Below are 27,349 nucleotides of genomic sequence, written 5' to 3'. Positions count from 1 at the left end.
TTCTGCATTCAGTTGGATACATTTTTCCCTTTCTCCTTTCCTCAGCTATTTATAAAACCTCATCAGACAACCATTTTGCTTTCTTGCTCTTCTTTTTCTTTGGAACGTTTTTGGTTGCTGCCTCCTCAACAATATTGTAAACCTCTGTCCATAGTTCATCAGACACTCTATATGCCAGATCTCATCCCTTAATTCTCTTCATCACCTCTACTTCATATTCATAAGGGCTATCATGTAAGTCATACCTATATGGTCTAATGGTTTTCCCCACTTCTTCAATTTCAGTCTGAATTTTGCTATAATTTTGCTCACGATCTGAGCCACAGTCAGCTCTAAGTCTTGTTTTAAAGGTCTACAAAGAGTTTCTCTAACTTTGTGCAAAGTATATAATTAATTTGATTTTTATATTGGTCATCTGGTGATCTTCATGTGGAGTCAAGTTATGGATTGTTGAAAAAGAATGTTCACTACAACCAGCAAATTATCGTGACACAACTCTATTAATCTCTGCCCAGCTTCATTTTGTACTTCAAGGCCAAAATTGTCTGACATTCCAGTTCTTTTGGTTTCCTATTTTAGCATTCCAATCCCTTATGATGAAGGTGATGTCTCTTTTTTATATTATTTCTAGAAGATGTGGTAGGTCTCCATCGAATTGAGCAACTTGGCCATTTGGCATCTTTGGTTGGAATATAGACTTGTATCACTGTGGATGCTGAAAAGTTTGCCTTGGATTTGAACAGATGTCATCTGTCATTTTTGAGATTATATCCTCAGTACTGCTTTTGTAACCCTTTTATTGACTAAGATGGTTCCTCCATTTCACTTAAGAGATTCTTGCCATGGGAGCCTGTGTGGTATCACCTGAATTACATCACCCATTCTTATTCATTTAAGTTCACTGAAACCCCAAGATTTCTATGTTTGATCTTTCCAACTCCTAATTTGACCATGTGTAGTTTGACCACATTTGAACTCGGGAAGATGAGCCTTCCTGATTCTAGGTCCTGCTCTATCCACTGCATTACCTTAGCTACCCTTTCCCCATTTTACAGATTGGGAAACCAAAATCAAAGAGGTTTAAGTGACTTTCCAGTGGTCACATGTCTAGTAAGTGCTTATTATAGGTTTTTAACCCGGGTCTAAGGCAAGGATGGTATATTATGGACCTGGCCTTCAGGAAAATCTCTTCTACTTCTGTTAGGTCCCTATCATTTTTGTCTTGTTTTAAAGAAAGAAAACTTGTTCTAAAGAAATCTTTACTGAAAACAAACTGAGATTGAAATATGTGGAAACTCCCAGGAGCTCTTCATCTTTCTGTAGATTTTTTTCCTATTGATTCTCTGGCCCCTGGGACCTAGTGCACTCCCTTGAGGAAGGCGAGAGATGGGGACAGATTTTTGTCTTCCTTAAGATATCAAGATGAGAAACACAAGGCTGCCATGTCTGAGTTTGAAAGGACTTTATGTTCTCCTAACTTGGGAATTACCATTTCTCCCCTCTTCCAGGAAATCTCCCTTCATATAAAACTGCTGTAAGGAAACTATCATATAAGTGGTTCAAAATCTGTTGTATCTTGTTTAAAAGTATTAATGTGCTCAGAGAAGTGGAAGAAAGACTTGTTCTTTGAACAACACATAGATTGGTTGGCCTGAGCCATTTTAAAAAGCAAAACTTATCAAGTCAAATTAAGTCCCCAAGAATTTGGGATGAGCCTACTAAGTACTAAACACTATACTAAATGCTAATAAAGCTTCATAAAGGAATGATTCATTGATTAATAATAAGAGATTTGGATTAGTAATTTTCTTGTTAAGGAATCCTTCTCCCATTTAGAATGAATTCACTGTAGAATTTGGTTACAGACTACCAACCTGTCAGCCATGCTCCCAGGAATCTTCTTTGACCTTTTCCTTTCCCCAGATCTCATAAGGTGAAGTAACTTGTCCAAAGTCCCATAACTGTGAAGTGTCCAAGGCCAGATTTGAACTCACAAAGATGTCTTCCTGATTCCATGCCCAATGTGCTCTCCACTGCACCACCTCACTGCCTATACCACAATGCAAAGAGTACAGATTGAGGCATTAAATTAATAATAATAAAACTTATTTTGTTTAAATAATTATGTTTGTAATGGATTTTGTCTTTCCTGTTTTCTCAATGGGAGGAAGGCAAGAGAGAGAGAGAGAGAATACAGACCTAAAAATAAGATAAATGTGATTTTTTTAAGAGTCTTCACCACACAATTTAATTTTTTTTCCTCTCATAAAACCATAGGATTCTAGATTTAGAGTTAGAAGAGACTCTAGAGGTCTTCTATTCTGATCCCATCCTTTTACAAACAAGGAGACTTGAGTCCCAAGAGTCACACTGATAGTAAGTGGCCAAGCTAAGATCTGAACTCAAGTCCCCTTGTTGTAAATCCAGTACTCTTTTTGTTGTCCTGTGCTATGTTGTCCTGTAAAACTTGGATTTGTGGGATTTCATGCTTACCTTGTTTCCTGGACTGGATTAGACTGAGGGCAGGGCACTGTGCCTTGTACTTCTTTTGTATGGCCATTCTCCAGAAAACTTAAAGGTAAGACATTTATCAAAAAGAGATAATTTGGCAGCTGTGTGACCCTGGGCAAGTCACTTGACCCCCATTGCCTACCCTTACCACTCTTCTGCCTTGGAGCCAATACACAGTATTGACTCCAAGACAGAAGGTAAGGGTTTAAAAAAAAAAAGAGATAATTTGGAAAGGACTCTGCAACCCTTGAAATACTATATGAATATTAGTTACTAGTATTATTATCATTATTTGAATGTTTTAGCACGTATCACAAGGATGGAAAGGAAGACATCCAGAGGACCTGATCTTTTCTCATTTTTAAAAATAAACTTTTACCTTCTGTCTTAAAATCAGATACTTAGAAGTATCCAATCCAAGGCAGAGGAGCAGTAAGGACTGGGACCTCCATGACTTTCTAATTCGATTCCTTCATTTTATAGATAAGGAAACTGAGGTCCAGAGAGGCTAATTTAGCCAAGGTTACATAAGCAGAAAAAAAAGAGTACTGGATTTGCAACAAGGGGACTTGAGTTCTGATCTCAGTTTGGCCATTTACTATATATGGGGGGGGGGAGAGAGAGAGAGAGGGGGAGAGAGAGAGAGAGAGAGAGAGAGAGAGAGAGAGAGAGAGAGAGAGAGAGAGAGAGAGAGAGAGAGAGAGAGAGAGAGAGAGAGAGAGAGAGAGAGATACACAGAGAGAGAGAGATACACAGAGAGAGAGAGATACAGAGAGAGAGACAGTGTTCATGTGGAAGCACTGGGGCTCATCACACATAGTAGACTTCTGGGAAATAGTTTACCTGAAAGCAGCACTGGGTCCTGTCAGCTAGCATCTTCCCCTGCTGTCTGCATGCACAAACTATTTCCCAGCATCCCAGAAGCCCAGCATCCATTAGGTTCTTTCTTTCTTCTTGGCATTATCTTCTTTCTTCTTGATATTATCTCTGACCTTTGAATGCTGTTGATGGTCCACTGTTGGATGGGCAGTGGTATAGATGCTGGTGTTTAAACAAAGAGCTTGGTATTCCTGTTATTCAAGATGGCAAGATTAATTTTTCACCCTGAGCTCATGCGTGTGAGCCTGAGCTGGGGACAGGTGGCATTTGGGAGACCATTTTCATGGGTTTTGAAGGCAGTTGAAGTACTTAGAATATTATAAAATGAGCTTTGCTGAATGCTAGAGACGTTATGCCTCTTACTGTGTCAAAGTTCTGGCCTTTCCTTTTCTTCCTTGGAGCTCTTTCCAAGACCTGATGGGGCTATTTTAGCCACACACTGCTAAGAGACTGGTGGTGTGACTTATTTATACTACTGTCCTTGGCAGGACTTCTGTCCAGAGTTAAACACTGGCATGAGGTACAAAGGATTTGAGGAATCCAGTTCAAAACCCATTAAACCTTGGGTAAAATCTTTCCCACAACCCTTTGGAGTCCTAGAAAAAAATGAAGTTGAGTCTGCCATATAATACTTAGAAATGGAATATTGGGGGGCAGCTGGGTAGCTTGGTGGATTGAGAGCCAGACCTAGAGACGGGAGGTCCTGGGTTCAAATCTGACCTCAGACACTTCCTAGCTGTGTGACCCTGGGCAAGTCACTTAACCCCATTGCCTAGCCCTTACCACTCTTCTGCCTTGGAACCAAAACCCAGTATTTTTTCCAAGATGGAAGGTAAGGGTTAAAAAAAAAAAGAAATGAACTATTGTCAGACAGGAATGCCTGTACCAGGACAAAAGATTCTGCATGTGGACTTCTGAGTAAAACCAAGGGAGGATGTACCCTCTATCCCCAACCTCACTCAGCCCACACCCTTGGACAAGTGCTCTCTCTGGTACGTACCTTACTTGTTCTTCCCTCCTCAAGATCCCCTGAACCAAATGTAATTAAATCACTCAGAGAGAAAAGTGAAGGCACTCATTCCCAGAGTATTTATTGTAGTGTCCAGTGGCTACTGCCTCTGTTTGTTTGTGTGTTTGTTTGGGGAGTCATGCCCTCTGTAATTTTATTTCTGCTTCAAATAAATAGGTCCAAAAGCAGAAAGAAATCATTTGTGTGGGAGGACATGACTAGGTCCAAAATGGATTCATACCAACTTTTGCTCGTTGATGCAGCGGGGGTACAGGATGAGGTTTTCATTCTCACCCTGTGGTTAAGATCGGTGCTTCTTTTTCATACAACGTGAGTCTTTGGTCGGTAGAGGAGGCAGCGTCTTGAGGGCCAGAGCCATTGCCTTCTCATCTTTGGAAGATGGCACCCAGTAGGGATGCTTAATGTGGAAAGCATGGAATGGAATCAGCAAACACTTCTGGAGTGCTTCAAGTTTTAGGAAGCGCACTCCTCATCCCAGTGCTCTAAGGTGGAAAGGACCATGATTACCACCTCCCTGTTGCAGATACGAATCCGAGGCTCCCAGGGATGAAGCGATGTAGCCACGTTTGTGCAGCTGTCATAGACATTGGAGTAAAGAGCCCATCCCAAGTGTTCTGTTCACCCTTCCCACCTCACTCTTCTGAAAGGCCAAATAGCTACAAAGCCCATGACCAATAACTATACTCTGCTTATTCCCTATTTGGAGGAAACTATATCCACAAGTGTGCCTGCTAGGTGGATCAATGGATAGAGATCTAGATCTGGAGATAGGAGGTCCTGGGTTCAAATCTGACCTCAGACACTTCCTAGCTGTGTGACCCTGAGCAAGTCACTTACCCCAATTGTTCAGCCTTTGCCACTCTTCTGCCTTGGAACCAACACTTAGTATCTATTTTAAAACAGAAGGTAGGGGTGTGTTTTTTTTTTAATCCGCAAAATCAGGACAGTATGTAACATTGCCTTGTAATAGGATTGTTACCAGGAAATGTGGTCCAGAAGGAGAGCTAGATTTGGCATCAGAGGACTTGGGTTCAAATACCCACTCATCTCCTCGTTGTGAATTTGAGATGAAGCCACTTAACCAGCCACTCTGGGCTTCAGATGCTTCTCAAGGTCCCTTCCAGGTCTAAACCAATGTCCTGGGATTTTTACTAGATCTGAATGAATGTTTTTCTTAGATAACTTTTCTCTCCTTTTTGAGTATCCACAGTGTAACTGAATCAACATTTATGAAGCACCAGCTGTGTGCCAGACACTATGCTAGGAACTAGGAAGTCAAGTTCAACAGAATGTATCAATCTCATTATTTTTAAATTAAAATCCTTACCTTTCTTATTAGAATCAATACTGTGTATTAGTTCTAAGGCAGAAGAGTGGTGTGGGCTAGGCAATGGAGGTTAAGTGACTTGCCCAGGGTCATACAGCTAGGGAATGTCTGAGGCCAAATTTGAACCCAGGGTTTCTTGTCTCTAGGCTTGGCTATCAATCCACTGAGCCACCTAGTTGCCTCCAGTCCCTTTTATCCATTTTTTGCAAACATTTGCCTTATGTCTTAGAATCAATACTGTGTATTGGTTCTAAGGCATAAGAGTGGTAAGAGCAGGGCAATGGGGATTAAGTGACCTGACCAGGGTCACACAGCTAGGAAGTATATGAGGGCAGATTTGAATACAAGACCTTCCATCTCTATGCCTGGCTCTCAGTATACTGAGCCACCCAGCTGCCCCCAGTCCTTTTCATTCTAATAGAGGAAACCCCAAGAGCTTCCAGGAACATATAACATAAACATAAGGTGACTGAATAAAACTGAGTACAATATGCTCAAATACAGAATTGTTCAAGAAGGGCACTGGTGCATCTAGCTAGAATTCTTGGCTCTATACCTACCATAGCCCATGACAAAAAAGGAAGTTAAGAAGTCTTCTTCAGGGAGCTACAGCTCATCCCTCTATGAGCTTGGAGTAGGAGGAAGTAGAGGATCTTGAGGTGGGAAGAAGAGCATGGAGGAGATGCTATTAGTGAAAGACAAAACCCCATCTTCTTTGGTCCTCTTACTGCCAGCAAGCAGGTGAGGTGACTGTGTGAAAGCCTCCCTTCAGACCATTTCCATGAATGGCCTGCTGGCCCAGCTGCTGGACTTCACTGAGCACCATCCCTGGCTTGGCCGACATTTTCAGGAGGTTTCCGAGCATCTCTCTACTGGATTTAGGAGAAAGCAAAGTGGTTCGGCAGCAAGGTGCGCCTATTCTTTCCCATCATACCAATGGAATGATCTCGGCATTTTCATTGCCCTATTATGTAGTTAGAGATGGAGAAGACCTTTTCATCTGTCTATTTCCAACAACATTTCTTTTTGTTGGATTTTGGCGAGCATTTGAGAGGTCACCATTTATGCATGTATGTGCGTGTCTGTATATTTGGGTTGCAGCAGGCTCAAACTCTTTCAGAGTATAAGTCCCAGGTAGGTGAGAAGGGAGTCGTGAGTCTCCTACTTCATCTTTCCACTGTTCCTACACAGACCTCCCCCCAACTCTTAATAACACCCAATAAAAAGGAGTCTGTGTCGTTTCCTCTATTGTCCATACTAATAACAATAATAATAGGCATTTATATCTTTATCATATTACTTAATATATTATATTATTTAAGATTGAAAAGGATATTGCATATATTATTTCATCCTCACAACTCAGTGAGGTAAGAAATCAAGATCATAGCTTCATGGGTTCCTAGGCTCATAGATTCAGAACCAAAAGGGAACGCAGAGTCCTTCTGGTCCAGTCACCTTCATTTATATGAGGAAACTGAAGCTCCAAAAGGTTAAATGACTTACCCAAGGTTCCACAGAATGCAAGATGCATTATTTGAACCCAACTCTTCTATCTCCAAAACCAGTGATCTTTCAGTGAACTGAGGTCAAGAATGATGATGTGAATTATCCATGGTCACACTGTGAAAATGTTCTAGAGATGAGATTCAAACCAAAGTCTTCCTAACTCCAAGTCTGACACTCTGCCCTCAGTATTTTATGGGGAAATAGCATAGAATCCAGTAAAGTAGAAAGATTTCTAGATTTGGAGACGGAAGACCCAAGTCCAAAACTTAGCTCTCCTACTTACTGTCTCCTTGGACAAATCACTTTAAGTATTCGATTCTGATTTCTCATGGTTAATGTGAAGATGGAATAAAATAACACATGTAAAGTGTCCTGGGAACTTTCAGATGCTACATAAATGTGATGGTGATGGTGGTGATGGTGATAGTGGTTGTCATCATCTCTGGACCTCAGTTTCCTCGACCATACAAAGAGAAAGTTAGACAAGAAGACTTTTAAGATTTCAGCACTGACCCTATGTTCTGAGGTCACTCACAGTTCCAAGTCTATGAACCTATTTATTTCTGGCATTTAGGATCTAAGCCAATGATAACACGGAGATAACTAGTCATGGGGGAAAATCTGAGGGGAAACATTGAGCAGTTCCAAGATCGGTCAGCATAGTAAAACTCTAATTCATAAGATGTTACAGCTGAGAGTGACCTAATAGACCATCTACCCCAGTCCCTCACTTTCCAGATAAGGAAACTGAGGCCAAGAGAAGTTAAGTGAATTACCTAGTCACATACCTAATAGGCAATAGAATGAAGATTGGAATTCATGTCCTCTAAGACCTTCTGGAAGAATAGCTGAGCTCCTAATGGAAGTAGTCTCATAAAAACTGAGAGAGATGTAGAGTTAAGCTATTTTATAAGGAAGTCTATAGGAAAAGAAATATTTAGTGGAGAGAAAGAAATGGAAAATCATCTTGTCTAGGCTTAGGCAACAGAATGGAACCACGAAGGAATATCTCCATTAATTCTTCTTGAACTGATTCAGGAGGAACAAAGAAAGAGAAAAGAAGAAATGAGGTCAAGCTTAACTTTATACGAATGAACCTCAGTCTTTAGACGAGAACTGTTTTGGATGAAAGGGTTTGAGCCTTCTTTTCCATATGGCTGTGTTTTGGGGGGGGGAGTCAGGAATGGCACAGAAAGTAATTAATCTTCCTAGAATCATAGAGTTGGAAAAATGTTGAAGACTACCTAGACTTGTCCTCTAATTTTACAGATGAGGAATTAAGACCTAGAGGGGAGGGAGAAATGGAACAAGCATTTACTAAGCATCTACTATGTACCAGGCGCTATGCTAAGCACTTTAAAAATATTCTCTCTTTAGATCATCACAACCACTTGGGAGGTGGGTGCTATTATTATCCCAATTTTATAGTTGTGAAAACTGAGAGACAGAAGTTAAGTGAGTTGCCCATGGTCCCACAGGTAGAAAGCACCTGAGGCTGGATTTTAACTAACCCAATGCCCTATCCACTGTACAACCTACCTGGAAAAGTTACTATTTACTTACTTTCACACAAATAGTAGTAGCAAAGCCAGTCCTAGAATGCCAATCACCTTTTTCCCATTGAGGAGTCTTTTCCTTAAATCATGTTGCCATCTTTGGCCCTACCAGAACCAAGTTATATAAGTAAATAACACTTCAATCCAGGATGAAAAATGATCTCAATGGATAAACATTTATGGCTCCTAGAAAAATACGTATTGTCATAGGTGAGGAAGACCATGCCACGGAATCATTTTAATTGCCTCTACTGTGACTCAGGGCCAAACAAGCCAGGCAGATTCTCAGGGATGTCTTACCACATGATTTTCCAGATTGTTTCACCCTCTAGAAAATGCCCCAGCCCCCATGCCCTTACTCTTCATGTGTTTACAGATCTCTTTCCTCTGAGTTCTCACCAATATCATCTTTGACTTCTGTCTGTATCCTCAACCCTGAGTCTAGTTACTGACACAAAAAGACACACTTAATCATCGCATGCTGTTTGACTGATTGATTAATTATGGTCTTAACTATTTTCATGAAGTTCAGAAAGAACTATGACTTTTCCAAGATCACACATCTCACAAGTATCAGAGACAAGATTTGATCTCAAGGGTTTTTTGGTTCTTTTTGCTATCAACTTTACCAGGAATTCTCAAAATTTATACCCTCTTAAAAATTATTGAGAACTCCAAAAGCTTTTTTTTATGTGGGTTATATGCAGAAGTGTGCTGTTAAATATTTAACAACCAGCTTGCCTGTGGGAGAAATGTACCCAACATACTTTTCAGTTTAATATGAATTAATAACATTTTACCCATCACTTTCTTAAGTCTAGACCATCAACAAAACAACAAATCAAGCTCTGATTTGTAGCATTTGCTGATTTCCAAGGTATAAATATTCATGCTGAAAATTCAATAATTGGCTTTTTCAATCTGGTACAAACTGGATCCAGCAATATTTTCCCAATACTGATATTCATCATATTAGAAATTATAACTGACAAATTTCAGAGTATTCATCATTTTAAAATATCAATGACAAACTCCTCACATGTCAAAATAAATAACATTTATATAAAAACATCTGCATTTTCTGAATCAAAAAAATTAAAAGAGTGGCACCACTTTCTATATTATTGCAAATCACTTTAATGTCTGACTTAATAGAAAATACTTGGATTCTCAAATCAGCTTCCACATTGTCTGTTTCAATATGTTGTTTTGGTTGAATTATATGAAGCTAACCCAGCCTCACACTGATATGAAGTTGAAAAAGAGAGTATTTTAATATGCAAACATCAAAGAATTATTTTGAAAATATTTTTGGATTCACAGAGATCTTAAAAGAGCCTCAATATCCCCAGATGCCCACACATTGAGAATCACCATTCTCCACCATATTGCCCCTCTCTCACACATGCTTAATGGTCACAAGTCATAGACACCATCTAGTTCAATAATCTACAAATTAATACATATTTTTAGATGCCTACAATGTGCCAGGTGCAAAGCTCAGTTCTGGGAATACAACTTCATTTTACAAACTCTCAGAGTAAGGTTAAATGGCTTGCCTAAGGTCACACCACTAGTAATAGTGGCAGGCTTTGTCTTCCTGATCCCCAGTCAGGCACTCTACTACCTTTTGAAAAAGTGAATAACTTCTATGTAACCATGTAAGTTCATAGAAAAGACAAATCAACACAGGAACCACATGGGACTTCCTTGACACCCATGATGTATGTAAAATCCAACATGGTAGCCAAGAAACTCTAGTTCCCTCCTCTACCCACCTCCAAGGAACAACCAAGAGTATATGAGCTTCTAAGAGTTAAGTCTCCACAATAGAGAGATCAGATGCTTTTTGCCTTTCTCCTCTCATCCTTCCCTCCTTCTCCTACTCTTTCTCTTCCTTTCTCAGAATGTGTCCATACCTAAGGTGTGGAAATGGCTGTTACAAACACAAGTGGTATATTTATGGGACCCACAGTCACAGGTTTCCATTGAACTCATGGCCCCCATGTTGCCAGACATACATACTCTCATCCTCTGGCTTTCTCAAGCAATTTTCTTTTGCATGCATTCAGAAGGGTATACCCCAGGGACCAACCCCCATGGAGTCAGTGACCTGATCAAGCAGAAGGTCAAACCAGTGATCCTGAGACAATTCCCAGTGGAAGCCCAGGTGCCTGCCCAATTAACTATAACTACTCTGAGGGATTCCTTCTGCTCTTTTAACTCAGTGACCCAGAGAGTTTCATCCTAACAACCTCAAGCAGAAGAGTCAGGAGCAATTAGTTATTAGTTCCTTCTTTGGGAATAATAAGCAACTCATTCCAAAAACAGATGTATGTGTGTTTGCAGGGAAACTTTCTGAACAAGGAAGACTCCACTCTAAGAAATAGGGATTCTAAATTTGTTTTATAATGAAAGTAATAAAGGTACCTTCAAAGTCCAGAACATTAAAAACAATGGTCAGTGGAGTATCATGACGTCTTTCCTGTTCCCCTTGGCTGGTAGCATCTTCTCTTCCCTGCTTGTCCTCCAATTGTTCTGTATTTAATGTATATATTTTATATATTCTTGGTTACTTTCCACACATATATGTATATTTGTTATTACACACCACCCCCATTACAATGGAAACTACTTAAGGGTATGAGTTTTGTTGTTGTTTTTCACATTTAACACAGCACCTGGGCACAAGGAGAGGCTTATAGATGTTTTTGATTAATCAATTCATTAATATTTAGATGGGTACAGATTACCTACTTCGATAGAATGTAAACTTCAAGATGGAAAGGGTCTCTGAAGCCCATCTAATCCAACTACCCCAAGGTCCTTCTATATCTGATTCTATAATCTTAAAGTAGTAGAACATTCCTTATGGCAGAGGATGTGCTTACAGATGGGGGAAGAACTTCTAGACAGAGAGGTTGTTTAGCACTGATGCAAGTGACTGAAGGAGAGAGTGGAATTGTGGGATTGTCTTTCCTAGTTTTTTTAAGCATAATATACATTTCCAACTTTCCTGTATGGTTTTCTAACCTCAAAGCAGGGGAATGGACTATATGGCTTCTGAGAGTCCCTTTCCTCCTTTGAAGCAATGATAGATCAGACTTCAAGGAAAATCTACAGAAGGTACCTCCTGGATCTTGCACTGAAAAATGAAGCTAACTAAATAGAGCAATCTGTTTGTAAAAAAAAAAAAGACAATGGGCTTGTTGAAAAGGTATAAAACAGTATTGAGAAATATAAAGGCAGATGTTCTCCTTCCCATAAGCCCTTTGTGTCTGAATGAGTTCACAACACATTTGAACCCCCAGTGACCAAGAAATTAGAGATTCCTTGCCCTTGTATGATATCACAGAAAGTGAGCTGAATTAAAAGGCAAAGAACCTGGGTTCAAACCCAACTCCATCACTTACAATCTTTGTGACCTTAGACAAATCATTTAATGTCTCAGAGTTCCCAGTTTCTTCATCTATAAAATTAGGGGGTTTTACTATATGGCCTCTAAGGTCCTCACCAACTTTAAATTTATGTACTCTGTGATCCTATGATCTATAGAATATGAAGAAATTCTCAAAACAAAATTTGATTCATTTTTATGAAGAAAACAAAATATTTTCTATAGTACTTTTGGAGTTGGGGTGAAAGGGAAGTAAGAAGAAGTATCATAAAAATCAAACAAATCAATAATGCCTAAATTCCAAAAGGACTGGGAATCATTCGATAAGATAGAATTGGAAGGAAGTTTGGAAGGAGAATGTCTTTTTATTTGAGAGATCAGGGTGTGGTTGCTATGTTCACTGAGGGAAAAAGGGTTGTATCTAAGGGATATCTGTATTTATATATGTAAATGTATGTGTGTATATAACACTGTGCCTTAGAAAGAAGAGTAAAGGAAAATACAGTATGGCTTGTTTTGCCAGATGCCATCAATGAGGACAAAAACCATCAGTCCCACAATAGAAACAGACTTGGTTTCCCTTCCCTTGTCCCTCAGTTTACACAGTTATCTTCCCTGTAAAACCTGGGTTCTTCTCCCAGCATCCACATTATTCACCTTCAATGTGCCTGAATTTCCGGGTCTTCATTCTTCCATTGTTTAAAAATCAATTTTATCTTTCACATACTTCCAAGTCTGCCATGTTGGGTTTTAATACAGTTGTAGTCACTTGACTGAATTAATTTAGTTTATTTCATCCTACCTATTTTGAGTTAGCAACTCCGGAACTCATTATGCCAATTCATGCAAATGATATGCAAATTGGGGTGTCCCCCAGATCATCTTGGGAAAGAGGGGAGTTGGGCAGCTTTCTACAAGATGCCTTGAATATAAATTTGTATTTCTTGTGCAAATTCCTGTTTAGAGACCCTGGACATTTTATTTGAGATCCACATTGATTCAGTCCTTAGCCTTTTGTACCAAGGACTCTAGTTGAATGCTCACTTGATTTACATACTGAAGGTTGCATTGGAAGTAGATGGAAGGAAAATAGAAGTAGAAAACTGTAATAACCTTTTTATGATCCAATTTGAAAAAAAAAACAATTTTAGAATCCAAATGTTATCACCCAAATGAAAACTGGCTGTATACCAGCAGTACATCTGTCTCCTTATTGTCCTATTTATAACACTGTTCCTTTGGAGGTCACTGTCCTTTTTCCATAAAGTCAGTAAATTACGAATTATCCATTAAGCAATTACTGTATAGCAGGCACTATGCTAAGCAGAAACAGCCCCTGTCCTCAAGGAGCCCATAGGCAAATTGAGGACACAACATATAAATAACTAGATACACTGTGGACCATATGGCCGCAAAGAGATGGACATAACTGCATGCCTGAACAACCACAACATGTGTATTATTACAAGGATTTTATTTTCTTTTTCCATAGGGAGGAAGGAATGTCAGAGGGAGAAAAAATAAATATTTATGATTTAAAAAATAAAAGTGAATTTAAAACTAAAGAAAAAAATAGCTTAAGTGTACCAAGAACAAGGGAGGAAGAGAAGAGAGACAGAGAAAGGGAAGGGAAGGGAAGGGAAGGGAAGGGAAGGGAAGGGAAGGGAAGGGAAGGGAAGGGAAGGGAAGAAAGGAAGGGAGGAAAGAAAGAAAGAAAGGAAGGAAGGAAGGAAGGAAGGAAGGAAGGAAGGAAGGAAGAAAGAAAGAAAGAAAGAAAGAAAGAAAGAAAGAAAGAAAGAAAGAAAGAAAGAAAGGGAGGAAAGAAAGAAAGGAAGGAAGGAAGAAAGAAAGGAAGAAAGAAAGGAAGGGAGGAAAGAAAGGAAGGGAGGAAAGAAAGAAAGAAAGAAAGAAAGAAAGAAAGAAAGAAAGAAAGAAAGAAAGAAAGAAAGAAAGAAAGAAAGAAAGAAAGAAAGAAAGAAAGAAAGAAAGAAAGAAAGAAAGAAAGAAAGAAAGAAAGAAAGAAAAAGGAAGGAAGGGAGGAAAGAAAGAAAGAAAGAAAGGAAGGAGGGAGAGAGGAAGGGGGAGGGAAGAAAAGAAAGTAGGGAAGGAAGGAAAGAAAGTAGGGAAGGAAGGAAGGGGGAGAGGGAGGGAGGGAGGGAGGAAGGAAGGAAAGGAGGGAGGGAAGGAGAAAGGAAGGAAAGAAAGAAGTGAGAGAGGGAGGGAAGAAAAGGAGGAAGGAAAAAGTAGGGAAGGAAGGGAGGAAGGAAAAAAGTAGGGAAGGAAGAGAGGGAAGGAGGAAAAGGAGGAAGGAAAGAAAGTAGGGAAGGAAGGAATTATCCTATCTAAGAACTTGGAATATCTGACCTGGATACTTGGATAAGTGGAAGGGTAAAAAATAAAAGTAGAGGGAGACATAATAGCCATTTCATCCTTTTCAAGTATTTGCAGTGTTGACATGGAGAAGAAAGGTTAGACTTTTCTATGTGGCTCCAAAGGACAGAAATAAGAGCACTAAATAGAAGTCATGAAAAGCCAAGTTGGGCTTAAATGTAAAGAAAAAATTTCCCAACAATCAATTATAGCCATCTCCAAATGGAATGGACTATCTTGAGGCATTAATAATTATAACTCATTTTTATATGACACTTAAAAGTTTGCAAAATATCTTACATGTATTGTCTCATTTGAGCCTCAATACAACTTGATGAGGAAGGTATACAGTATAAGGGTAACTTACTGGTATTATTATCCTCATTTTATAGATGAGGAACCTAAGGCTGACAAAAGTTAAGTGACTTGCCCAGGATCACACAGATAATAAATTTCAGAGGCAGTATGTGAATCAGGACTTCCTGATGTCAAATAAGTGCCCTATCCACTATGCCACCTAGCTGTTCCCTTATCTATTATATAAAATGCTATATAATGCAAGTTGTTGCTTTTTAAAGAGTAAAAGGAACATATTTGTAGTAGTAAATAGTTCAGGACATATTTAAAGGATTCATCAAGTTGTCTGAATTGGTTTATTTTCATTCATTTGATCTAAGTATGAGGAAAACTCTCCCATGGGTGAGTATCTTGCATGTTATCATGGGTCAGTATATAATCCCTTTCCCTGGATGTATTAAACAGCAGGATAAATAAATGCATCTGGGATTGTTCAGTGCAGCCTTCCTTGAAAGCAGGAAGATAAACATTGGAAATCCCTTTCTACCTTTCAATCCTATACGTCTATGTGACCATACCTTAGGGCAAATAGAATCCACTTTGGAAAAAGATGCTTTCTTTCAAACCATCACAGGCATTTCCCAAAACACAGCCCCTCTGAATTAAACCTACTTCCTCAAAGAAAAAGCATATGATTTTCCCATTAAGGTCAGCAGTGTATGCCATACTTCAAATCAGTAGTCCCCCACCTCTGCTGTTGTGTCTCTGTTCTCTAAACCAAGATGGTTCATGCACTTAACCTCACTCATCTACCTTTCAAAAATGTGGGTTTCGTTGCATTAAATTACAAGCCTATTCTTTTCTCCTGCTTACTTTACTATTCATAATTTCCTACAATTCTCTTTTTCCCTGAATTCCTCATATTTGTTATGAGATGGTACAATAAATGTTTAACCCTTACCTTCCTTCTTAGAATCAATACTAAATATTGATTCCACAGTAGAAGAGTGGATAGGGCAATGGGGGTTAAGTGATGGTCTTAAGCTATGGTCACATAGCTAGGAAGTGTCTGAGGCCAAATTTGAACCCAGGACTTCCCATCTCCAGACCTGACTTTTAATCTACTGAGCCACCTCGCGCCCCCACCCCCACCCCACCCACCTCCCGTATAATAATTTTTCATTTCACTCAAATGCCATGGTTTTTTTTTTCATCCATTCTCCCATTGATGAGGACCCACTTTCTTTCTAGTTTGGGGCTTTTCTAAAGACTTCTGTTATGGTTAAGTTGATAGATGTTGTGCTTCTCTTTCTGTCTGTGACCTCCTTGGCTCACACAGCCACTAGCAGGATCTTGCAGTGGAAGGGTAGTAACAGTGTCATGACAGTTCTCACCTAGTTCCAAAAAGCAATGGATTGATTTGTATCTCTGCCAATAACGTAGTCAGTTTTTCAAGAATCTCTTCTCTCCACCTAAGTGTCTTTTGTTCTGAAGAGTAAGAAGCATAACTAGATTCTGGGATGAATTCCCCACGGTCCTTTTTAGTCCTGCATTCCATTTGAAAGCAAGTTATGTTCTCTGTCACTGACGCTAAACCAGGACATTTGTCAAGCCCAGGACCACAAAGAGACACGTGGCATAAATGCAGAGGTCGGGACCAAAGGTGCTAAGAATAGAACGTCCTTGCTGGAAATGAGCTGTAGTGGAGGGACGGGAATAATTAAGGATTGCTTCAGATGGGGGAGATTTTTGTTCTTGTGTGGTGATTGTTTCATCCACTCATTTCTCCTTCATTGTCCACATCCTCTTTTCCAAAGAGCATCAATCAGTGCTTACTCGGAATCCATAAAGAACACCAGGTCTGCCGTGCCCTCTCCAAGGTCCCATCCTTCATGAACAATGCAGAGTAAACAAGGGTCTGGCTGTTAAGTGCTTGGATCTGAATCGTGGCTGGAAAATGCAGAAGCAGTGACTTGGTCAGGGTGAATCTGGGGCAGAAGTAGATGGGAGTCCAGTGTTTGTACCAACAACAATGGGAATTATACTATGCACTACTGGAAGTGGCGTAGGGGCTGGAGGGTTCTGAGAGCCATTCCTGGCATGGACCAGATGGGGAAGCGGGCATCCTGCAAAGTGCTCTGTTTGCAGCCATCCTCCAAAAGCACACTGCTTTGGCAAATAGCTCCATCCATATGCTTCCCAGAAACTCATCAGGGATCCTGCCTCCCTCAGTGCTGCCAGGACCTTTTGTAGGGCATTCCTGGCCTCCTAGGGAACACTGTGATGGGGGGAGGGGGGATGCAACATATTTCCATCTTCCAGCAAAATCTTCTTTGGTCAACGAGCTTCTTGTAGTCTTCTGTGGCCATGTAGACCAAGCAATTCACAACTGGAACCAGTTACCTCTAGGGGTAAGGACAGATCAAAAGGGAGCAGCCATTTGACCCTGCTCTTCATTATCAATACACTGCCTCCTTTTGAGTAGTGAAGCGATTGAAATCTGTCCTTAAGTACAACAGAACTGATAGCCCTCTGAGCTGGCATGGGGGTGTGGGGAAATGGTTATCATCCATGAGGTTTCTCTTTCTGCTTCCTGGGCTTTTCATACAGCATCCATGAGGCCCAAGGTGGGGCTTGTATGTTGGGAACTCCAATCCCATCACTTTCCTTTCTACATTTCAATTGCCCAAAATTGGAAAGCCTTAGAAAGTGCCACGCCCAAGGATCAGCGATGAAGCAAGCATGGTACCCACCTCCTGAGAGAGGAGATGGCATCAAGGTGCAGAATGAGGCCCGGACTTGGAGAGATGTCAATGCAATAATTCTTTTTCTTTGACTATGCATATCTGTTACAATGGTTTCAGCTTGGAGCATTGGGGTGGGTTGAGTGTATGAGTGTGTGAGAGAAAGGAGACACAGAGAGAGAGAGGAGAGAGAATGAGAGAGAGAATGGAGAGATAGGAGAGGAGAGAAGAAAGGAAGGAGAGAGAATGAGAGAGAAGAGAAAGAGAGGAGAGAGAGAATGAGAGAGGAGAGAGATAAGAGAGAGGAGAAAGAGGAAAATGAGAGAGGAAGAGAATGAAAGAGAAGAGAGAGTCAGAGAGAGAGATGGAGAGGAAGGGAAAAAGAGGGAGGGAGAGAAAGAAAGAGAGAGGGAGGGAGGCAAAGAGAGATGGAGAGGGAGAAAGATGGAATGGAAGAGAGAGAAGAGGGAGGGAGGGAGAGAGAGAATGGAGAGATAGGAGAGGAGAGAAGAAAGAGAGGAGAGAGAATAAGAGAGGGGAGAGAGAAATGAGAGTGAGGAGAGAGAAGAGAATCAGAGAGAGAGAATGGAGAGATAGGAGAGGAGAGAAGAAAGGGAGGAGAGAATGAGAGAGAAGAGAAAGAGAGGAAAGAGAAAGAGAGGGGAGAGAGAAATGAGAGCGAGGAAGAGAATGAGAGAGAGAGAGAGAGAGAGAGAGAGAGAGAGAGAGAGAGAGAGAGAGAGAGAGAGAGAGAGAGTCAGTCATTAAACTCTTTTTAAAGACACAGGAAAAAAAGTAGAAGACCAGGAAGAATCACAGACAAGGCAAGATGGCTTTCAAAGCTACTGACTCAATTCAGCAGATATTATGAAAGGAGAGCAAACTATATATATATAATAGGCACCCACAGTTTCATGTACAGTTCTCATTTTTCTTTTTTTTCTACACATATAGAAATCCCTGTTTAATTTGGTATTTGTTAAATTCTGAATCAAAAAAATCATTTTTTAAATTTAAGTTGTTCTCTCTTCCTCTCTCCTAAGGTGTTCTCTTGATCTTGGCACTGACAGAAGAGCTGGTATTTGCCACCCAGGAACCGTCTCCCAGGGAGTCACATCAGAACCCCCAGATGGACACTACCCCTGTTGTTATGGCGACAGTGCCCCCTAGTTCCACCAATCACCATGCCACAGCACTTTCCCCCACCACTGTGGTGGTGACAGCTCCCCAGACCGATGGACGCCGCCTGACAGATGCTGCCCCAACTACTGTGGCAAAGAAACCCCCCCATTCCAAGAAACACTCCCTAACAAACAGCACTTCTGCTACCATGGTGACAACAACCCGCCGCCCACCACGGCCACCAGGTTCTTCGAGGAAGGCTCGCCCTTTCCCGCCTGCGGCCGGTGGCGGTGCTGGCCGGAAGGAGACTCAGCGGGCACGCAACCAGAGTGCCCTCCACCTGGGGCAGACACGTCCTCTTGGGAAAATCTTTCAGATTTACAAAGGCAATTTCACAGGGCGCCCAGAGCCTGGTTCCCAGACAGAGCCCCATCCCTCGACTCCCACCTCGAGAAATCCATCCTACTCCTCTGAGTCTCTACGGCCCCAGGTCATGACTGCTACTACAGAGCCTGCTGGCATCGTGTGGGCACCGTCTATGGACTCTCCACATGGAGACACAATGCCAGGCGTCAGGCAGGCAGAACGAGAGAGCAGCCATGGAAGGGAGCCCGATGCCACAGTCATGGCCCCAGGCATGGCCACGGAGCCCCACCCTGATCCAGAAACCACAACAGTGCCTTCTCAGCCCCCGCACAGTGACCTGTCACAGGATGTCCCAAGTCTCAGCGACTCCTGGCTCTCCCTGACCCCAGGAACCAGCGTACCTTTGTTTGCCAACCCTGGGGTCTCAACAGCCCCAGGGGGCTCCGTCCAGGCTGCCTTTAATGTCACTGTTTCATCCCCGGTGGTGGGGAGCCCTCAGGGAGCTTCTTCTACAACCCAGCAGGCCCTGGCCAGCCCTGATCTGCTCTCCAGCAGCACCCTTTCTACCAGGAGCCCTGAACTACTATCCAGCGTCCTCTCCTCCAAAAACCCGAACCTGCTGCACAGCAGCACCCTTTCTACCAGGATCCCCAAGCTACTGTCCAGCAGCCTTTCCTCCAAGAATCCCAGCCTACTATCCAGTAGCACTGTCTCTGCTCAGAGCCTAACCTTGCTCTCCAACATCACTTTCTCCATCAAGAGCACTACTGTCTTCTCCAGCAGTACCCTACCCACCGGGAGCCCCACCATCCTCTCCAGGGTCACCCTCCCCCCAAAAAGCCCTACTCTGCCCTCTAAAGCCACCCTCCCCCCCAAGAATCCCACCTTGCTCTCCAGCATCACTCTCCCACCCAAGGGCCCCACTCTGCCTCTCAGCAGCACCCTCTCCATCAGGAGCCCCACTCTACCCTCTAGGAGCACCCTCCCTTCCAGGAGTCCCACCCTGCTCTCTAGTAGCACCCTCGCTCCCAGGAGCTCCACTTTGCCCTCCAAAAGCACCCTCCCTTCCAGGAGTCCCACCCTGCTCTCCAGCAGCACCCTCACCCCCAGGAGCCCCACTTTGCCCTCCAAAAGCACCCTCCCTCCCAAGAGACCCACTCTGCTTTCCAGAAGCACCTTGCCCCCAAAGAAGCCTCCCCTGCTTTCCAGTAGCACCCTCGCCCCCAAGAACTCCACCCTGCTCTCTAACATCACCCTCCCCCCAAGGAGTCCCACCCTGCTCCCCAGCAGCACCCTGCCCCCCGGGAGCACCACTTCTTTCTCCAGCAGTCCCCTTCCTACTGATGAAGGGGATTCGATCACACTCACGGTTGCTAGCAGAGTATACAGTCCCCTCTCTACAGTGGGTTCCACTGCTACTGGAAACTTCCTAAACAGACTGGTCCCAGCGGGAACCTGGAAGCCTGGCATGCCGGGAAACATCTCACATGTGACCGAGGGGGACAAGCCCCAGCACAGAACCACCATCTGCCTGAGCAAGATGGACATTGTCTGGGTGATCTTGGCCATCAGTGTGCCCATATCTTCCTGTTGTAAGTGGAGCTGCCTTTCTCCTCCCTCCTCTCTTTCCTAGTTGTTCTCTCCATCCCTAGATCCCTGCCCCCTTCATAAACCTGAACCTACAGATGGTCCCAAACAGCCCCTAAAAAGCATTGTCTCTAGACAGTCCCAGGGAAGCAGATCATTACTGCTCCTTCTCCTTATTCCCTATAAAGTCAAAGAAGGAACGACTACTCCCTCACAGTCCAGCCACTCTGCAAATGGTCCATGACGCTTCCCATTCTGGTTCAAGACTGCTCCAGCTGGCAGGAAGTTCTTTCTTACACTGAACCCAGATAACCTAAGTTCTTGGTCCTCCTTCTACTCTCTGGAGCTACACAGTTTTCAGATTTGTTCTCTTAACCACATGAAATCACTTCTACTATTTGAAGACACCCACCCATCCACCCCCCAATACTGTTTTTCCAAGGTTAAATATCCCCTTTGATCATTTCTCAAAACCCAATTTCCACACTTTCCTCTCTTTTCCTCTAACCAAACTATGGTTTATTACTGGCCCTCTCAAATAAAGTGCCAAGAAGAGAACACAGTATCACATATGTTGCCCGAGCAGTTCAAGGTATAGAAGGACTATCATCTGTCAAAATATCTTCTCTCAATGCAATCTAGGGTTGCATTTGCCCTTTATGGCCACCATGTCAACCCCGTGCATTATGTTGACCACAAAGTCAGAACGCTTAAGTCTTTTTAAGGTAGGTCACCTCCACCCTAACCTTAGGTGATTTTTTTTCACATAAGTGCCAGGTCTAATAGTCACCCCTATTAAATTTCCCATTGTTCTATTCTGTCAAGATTTTTTTTAAATCTTCAGTCATCCCATATATTCACTGCCTCTCCCAGGCTTCATGTCATCAAAAAAGTTGAGAAAAATGCCATTTCCATCTTAATTAGGTCTTCACCAATATTAAATTAAAATAAATAATCTTTATCATTGTTAAAAATATATTGACATGAGTTTGGGATGATGACAGTTCTCAAGAGCATGACATAAGAGACCTCCCTCTCTTCAAAACTGGAGCCAGCACCACTAGTGTTCTTACAGAAATTTAGGAGCTCTTCTTACAAATGAGATGATAGTAACACGATGAAAAGTCCCTGCTAAATCAAGTTCCTCCAACATGTCAGAATGTCTAAGTATTCATCTTCTCTTACCTTCCCCTAATCCTAAAATCATCATCATCATAACTGGCATTTTTAGGTTTGTCAAACACTTGACAAATAATATCGTATTTGATGATCACAACCCTGTAGGGTAGATACTGTTACTATCTCCATTTTACAGGTGAAGAAACTGTAAGGCAGATAAAGATTTTTGTGCCCAGAACCACACAACTTAGGAAATATCTAGGCAAGATTTGAACTTGGATCTTTTTTAAATTGAGTCCAATGCCCTATCCATTGTGTTATCTAGCTTAGATAGAAGTTAGATCATGAGATCATTGATTTATTACCTTAGTTCAAATTCCTCATCTTACTGAAGAGGAAACAGAGATCCAATGGTTCTGAGTGGTTTCCCTTAGGTGAAAGCCGTGGACTTGACCTCAGCTTCTTGAACTCCACGTCTGATGCTCTTTCCCCCCTGACCTTGTTACACGTTCATACACATCTTCTTGGATCCAAATGGACCAAACCTTCACCAAGTTCCAACTCCAGTTGTCCTCCCACTGTTGTCTTCATGACTGAATGACTTGCCTTCCAGCCATGCTGGGATATCACATAGTGGGTGGGACCACAACATCATGGCATCCTTTGGTCATGGAATCTCTGTTCTGCATATCTAAAACCCAACTCACTCGACAGGCATTTATCCAGTCACTCTGCTAGGTTCTGGGGATACAGGGACAAAAAGGAGGCAATTCCTGCCTTCAAGGAACTTACAAAATAATGAAGGAAGGAGGGAAGGGACTAACCAAGAGGGAATCAGGAAACATCTTGGAGGAGGTATTGGAGGGTGCTAAGAATTCTGAGAGGCAGAGGGAAGGAGGGAGACTACTACAGGTATAAGGAAGGCACCCAGTGATGAGCCCTGGGGTTTCCATTAGAGTAGAAGGAGGCTTTTTCTCACTCAGCCCTATTTCACTTTGCATGGGATACAAGAGAAATGAAGGAAGATTTTTCCAGATTTCCTTCAGAAGAATAATAACCCTTTAAAAAACAATCAAGAGGGGAGGGGGCCATTAGGTGGCCTAGAGATAGGAGGTCCTGGGCTCAATTCTGGTCTCAGACATTTCTTAGCTATATGGGCAAGTCAATTAACCCCACTGCCTAGCCCTTACCACTCTTCTGCCTTGGAACCAATATATAGTATTGATTCTAAGACAGAAGATAAGGGTTTAGTGGGGCAGCTAAGATGGCTCAGGGAACTGAGAGTCAGGTCTAGAAATGGAATTCTGGTCCTGGGTTTAAATCTGACCTCAGATCCTCCCTAGCTGTGTGACCCTGGACAAATCACTTGGCCCCCATTGCCTTAGCTCTTGCTGCTCTTCTGCCTTGGAACCAATACACAATATTGATTCTAAGACAGAAATTAAGGGTTTAAATAAGAATAATAATCAGGTGGTAAGGTTTGTCCAGTTTTGAAAACTCAGTGTTCCATGAGGCTCTGTCTACTTGATGCTGGGGCTCTCAGGCCAATGAATGGCTTGGCAGTATTCTGGAGAGCCAGGTATACTGGATTTGAACTCACTAAGCCTGGGTTAAAAAACGGATTCTGTTCCCTACCACCTGGAAGACCTAGAAGAAATCATTTCCCATGAGGAGTTTGGACTAGGCAGTCTCAAAGGGCCCTTCCAGGTCTAAATCCCTTGATTAATTCCAATGGGATCTCACTTAGAAAGCCAGGAATATGAGGGGTCCCCTTTGGAGTGTCTAGAAAGCCCACCTTGAAAGTCTATAGATGGGGTAATTGGTAATAATAAGAAAAAGAATGTCTCCCACATGTATTGCCTTCAGCAATTCACAAAGACCTTTCAGGTCTTTCTCTGGATCCTCACACCAGCCCTGGGAGGTAGGCAGGGCAGGGTTTGTTCTCCCCATTTGATAGATGAAGATGAAATAAAGACTTCCAGCTAAAACCCCTGCCCCTTTATGTCTTCTCTTACGCCACATGGCACCCACTTGGTTCTACCACCATCACCATTACTGTGTTAAAACAACAATAATAATGATTTCGGTAACAGCAATCCTATAGGCACCATCAGGCTGGCTTCCCCACTGGTAATAAGTGGTCCAGTCCCTGAATCCTTTGGGCCAACACTGGGATGGACCCCCTGTAGAACACAAAGAGCTGGGGGTTCTGGGCTGGACTTGCTCCCTTGGGATGCCCCATCTAGAAATGGCAGATCTCGGAAGGCCAGGGCTATTTCATTTTTGTCTTTTAACACCCCCCTTCTGCCCCCAAGGACCTAACACACTGTCTGGCATTTAGTAAGCATTTAATCGATTGTTGTGAGTTGACTAGGATTGATTGGTTGGTTGATGGGAGAGCTGAGTGACTCCAAATTGCAGCAGTCCTATTTGGCAATGGAGTTCGAGGGTCTCTTTAGCTGCTGTCCAGGTCTAAAGTAGGTGATGGCTGAAGGGCAGAACCGAGGGATGCTTTGTCTTTAGGACCTCTTTCAGTGGCTCTCAGTGACACCCATTCTCCGACAAGCTGGGAACACACAGAAGCTCCCCCTAAACTCTTGATACAGTGGAGTCTGCTGCCCCCCTCAGGACAGACACTGCTCATGCCTGCTGTTCTAGGAACCCCCTCCTTGGGTGTTCTCTTCTCCAACAAACTGATCTTGGATCAGAACAGCGGGTCCAGTGCCCTACTGTGGGCCCGCTTCTGCCTCCCTAAAGATGATGCCAGGGAAAGGAGCTCTTCCCAAGAGAGATTCATTGGGAGAAGCCTCTTGTGGTAAAGGAATGGGGGAGAGCCACTCGAGAGAAGGCAAGCTCCCTGATTTCCTCTTCCCGGGGGGATCCAGGGGGAATAACTAGATCTTCTATATACATGCTATTGATCTTCTCCTTTATCCCCTAAAAATAAAGAACAGGGATGCAGCCACAGACTGGAGCTGTCTTCAATGGTATAAGGAGCTCCCTGTAATAAACTACCCTGACCAATGCTGGTCAGCTCCTTCCCTACAACAGAATCTTAGCAAGGAGATGTCAAGCAGATCTTCTTGGCTCTGAGGCCAACTCCACCCTACTCTCTGGGTGCTTCCTACACAGGGAAATCCCAAGTCTAGAACCTACCCCAACACCCACCAAAAAAATTTTAGCTCAGAATTATTTTCTATCCAGTCAAAAGCCTGGGGTGGGGACTGGGCAGGATAAGACAGCCACTTCAAGAAGGCTGTGCTCTGAGGACCAACCCATTTGTATCTTGCTACATAGGAAACCAAAAAGGGAGGATGTGGAGGACAAGAAGAGGGAAATACCATAAGAGGCAGAGTATTCATGAAAAGCTCTCTGGGCTAAGAAACAGCAAGGATTTACCATTCGTTAACCATTTAACCCTAGCCAAATCGCTCTACCTTCTTTGCCACTGTCTGGTACTGTTATACATGTGGGTGGTCCAGCAAGACAGAGAACAACTTTCCCTTTTTCTATGAAAAAACAAAAAACATTTTCTCCCTGACCTTTATTCGCTTTGCTCATTTGTTGAGTGGGTATTACGTATCTGCTGTGTATAAGGCACTGTGCTGCTAGAAACAGGAAGATAAAGAAGTCATGGACCCTGCCCTCAGGAGGCTTATAGTCTGATCAAGAATCAATGACCTAGGGAATAAATGACAAAGAAATGCAATACCAGGCAAGATGTGGCAATGCCATGAGAAGATAAATGACCACTATCTGGCAGATTCTAGAAACTTTCAGGATGCAGGCAGAATTTAGAGCTGGTTCTTAAAAGATGGGTAAGATTTTAGCAAGTAGAGATAGGTAAGGAGGACCTTACAAGCAGAAATAAAGATTTTAAAAATGAACAAAGACATGGAGGCAGGCAAACAAAGAGCAAGCAGTACAGTTTCACTCAATCCAGAGATATTTTGGTAAATGTTTTAATAACGAGCTCTCAGGGAGGGGGGTTAATTGATTCATGACACATTTAAGTTCATTTTCTCTGTCATTTTCTTAAGTCTGGACAATCAGAAAAGTAATAAATCAAGCCCTGATTTCACTAATTTCCAAGGTCTAATACATGAAAATTTAACATTTGGCTCTGGCAAGCTGGTTAAAGTGGGCTCTGCCATACCCTTGGCTATATTCTAGGGCACATGTAAGAAAGCAGTGAAATACAAGTTTAGGGATACCTAAAGGCTCTGGATAGAGTTGCTAAGACCCAGAGTCTGGAGGACCTGGGTTCAATCTTGCCTTAGACACTGCCTAGCCATAAGACCCTGGGCAAGTCATTTAACTCCAATTGACTAGACCTTACTGCTCTTTTGGCTTAGAACTGATATTTGTATCAGTTCTAAAATAGAAGGTAAGAGTTATTTTTTAAAAAAAGAAAAAAGAAAGCTTGGACCAGATTCTGGTGATCTTGAATGCCAGAGAAAGGAGTTTCAATTTGATTCATTGAGTAATAGAGAGCCATTGAAGATTGCTTTTTTTTTTCAATGAGACTAGGGACTGAACCTGCGATTTCACTGGAGTAGGGAGCTTCGAGGGCTCAGCACTGGCTCTGCCATTTAGAACATGGCTGAGAATGCAGAGAGGTCCAACAAATGCTTTAGAGTCAACTCATGCAATCTATGGCAAAGGCAGGACTTGAACTTAGTCTTTCTTGGTTCCAAAGTCAGCTCTTCATCCGTCATCATCAATCATAAGAGATTAAGTAGTAGACCATTCTACTAGTTCAGGTTAAAAATAGTAAAATCTGAACAATAATAGTGGCAGGGGAAATGAAAAAGAGATATATTTGAGCTTGCACACATGGACTGGTTTTTGGCTTGAGGTTTTTGTTCTTTTGCTTTCTTTGTATCCCCGTCATTTAGCACAGTGCCTAGCACATGATGGGCCCTTCATAAATGATTATTGACTTGATTACCTCATGTGGTGTGCTGGAAAGAGAACTGGTCTTTGAGAGAAGACTTGGGTTGAATCCCAGCTCTAATATGAACTCGCCTGTGCAAGTAACTGGGGAATAATCACCTGCCCACTGAATCTTATGGTTCTTCATCGGTATAATGAGGAGAATAATCCTTGTATTTTTAGCATGCCCCAGGGGTTATTGGGAAAGAGATTTGTACATCTTAAAGTAGGATTTAACAAGGCTTCAGTTTCCTCATCTGGAAAATGATGGTGTCAGCCAAGAGGACCTTTAAGTCCCCTTTCAGTTCTAAATCAATGATTCTGTGATTTATGAGTTATTATTGTCATCCTGGTTGGAAGATATATGAGGATAAATGAAATAATAACTAATAGCTAGGCATAATAAATGGCAGAATTGAGTGTTCAGCCTGAAATCCTGCAGATTCAAGTTCAAATGCATCTTCTAACATATACTAGCAATATGAACTTGGGCACTTAGGTTTACCTCAGTTTCCTCATCTGTAAATTAAAGATAACAGTAGCACCTCCCTCCTAGGATTGTTGTGTGAATCAAATAAGAATTTCATAAAGCATTTTGCA

General features: G+C 42.2%; 1 protein-coding gene across 4 annotated transcripts in view; it reads left to right on the top strand.

The window, feature by feature from the left end:
* Window positions 1-27,349, top strand: part of TMEM108 (transmembrane protein 108) — a 414,040-nt gene that overhangs the window by 374,676 nt on the left and 12,015 nt on the right. For all 4 annotated transcript variants that reach the window (XM_056800233.1, XM_056800231.1, XM_056800232.1 and 1 more), the window contains one exon: window positions 18,664-20,700. In XM_056800233.1, coding sequence (XP_056656211.1) covers window positions 18,664-20,700 — 2,037 coding nt within the window. The remainder of the gene's footprint in view (window positions 1-18,663; window positions 20,701-27,349) is intronic.

This window comes from Monodelphis domestica, chromosome 5 (assembly GCF_027887165.1).
Source record: "Monodelphis domestica isolate mMonDom1 chromosome 5, mMonDom1.pri, whole genome shotgun sequence".
Classification (NCBI taxonomy): Eukaryota; Metazoa; Chordata; class Mammalia; order Didelphimorphia; family Didelphidae; genus Monodelphis; species Monodelphis domestica.
The sequence above is the reverse complement of the archived record's forward strand: the minus strand, read 5'-3'. Positions and strand labels throughout refer to the sequence as shown.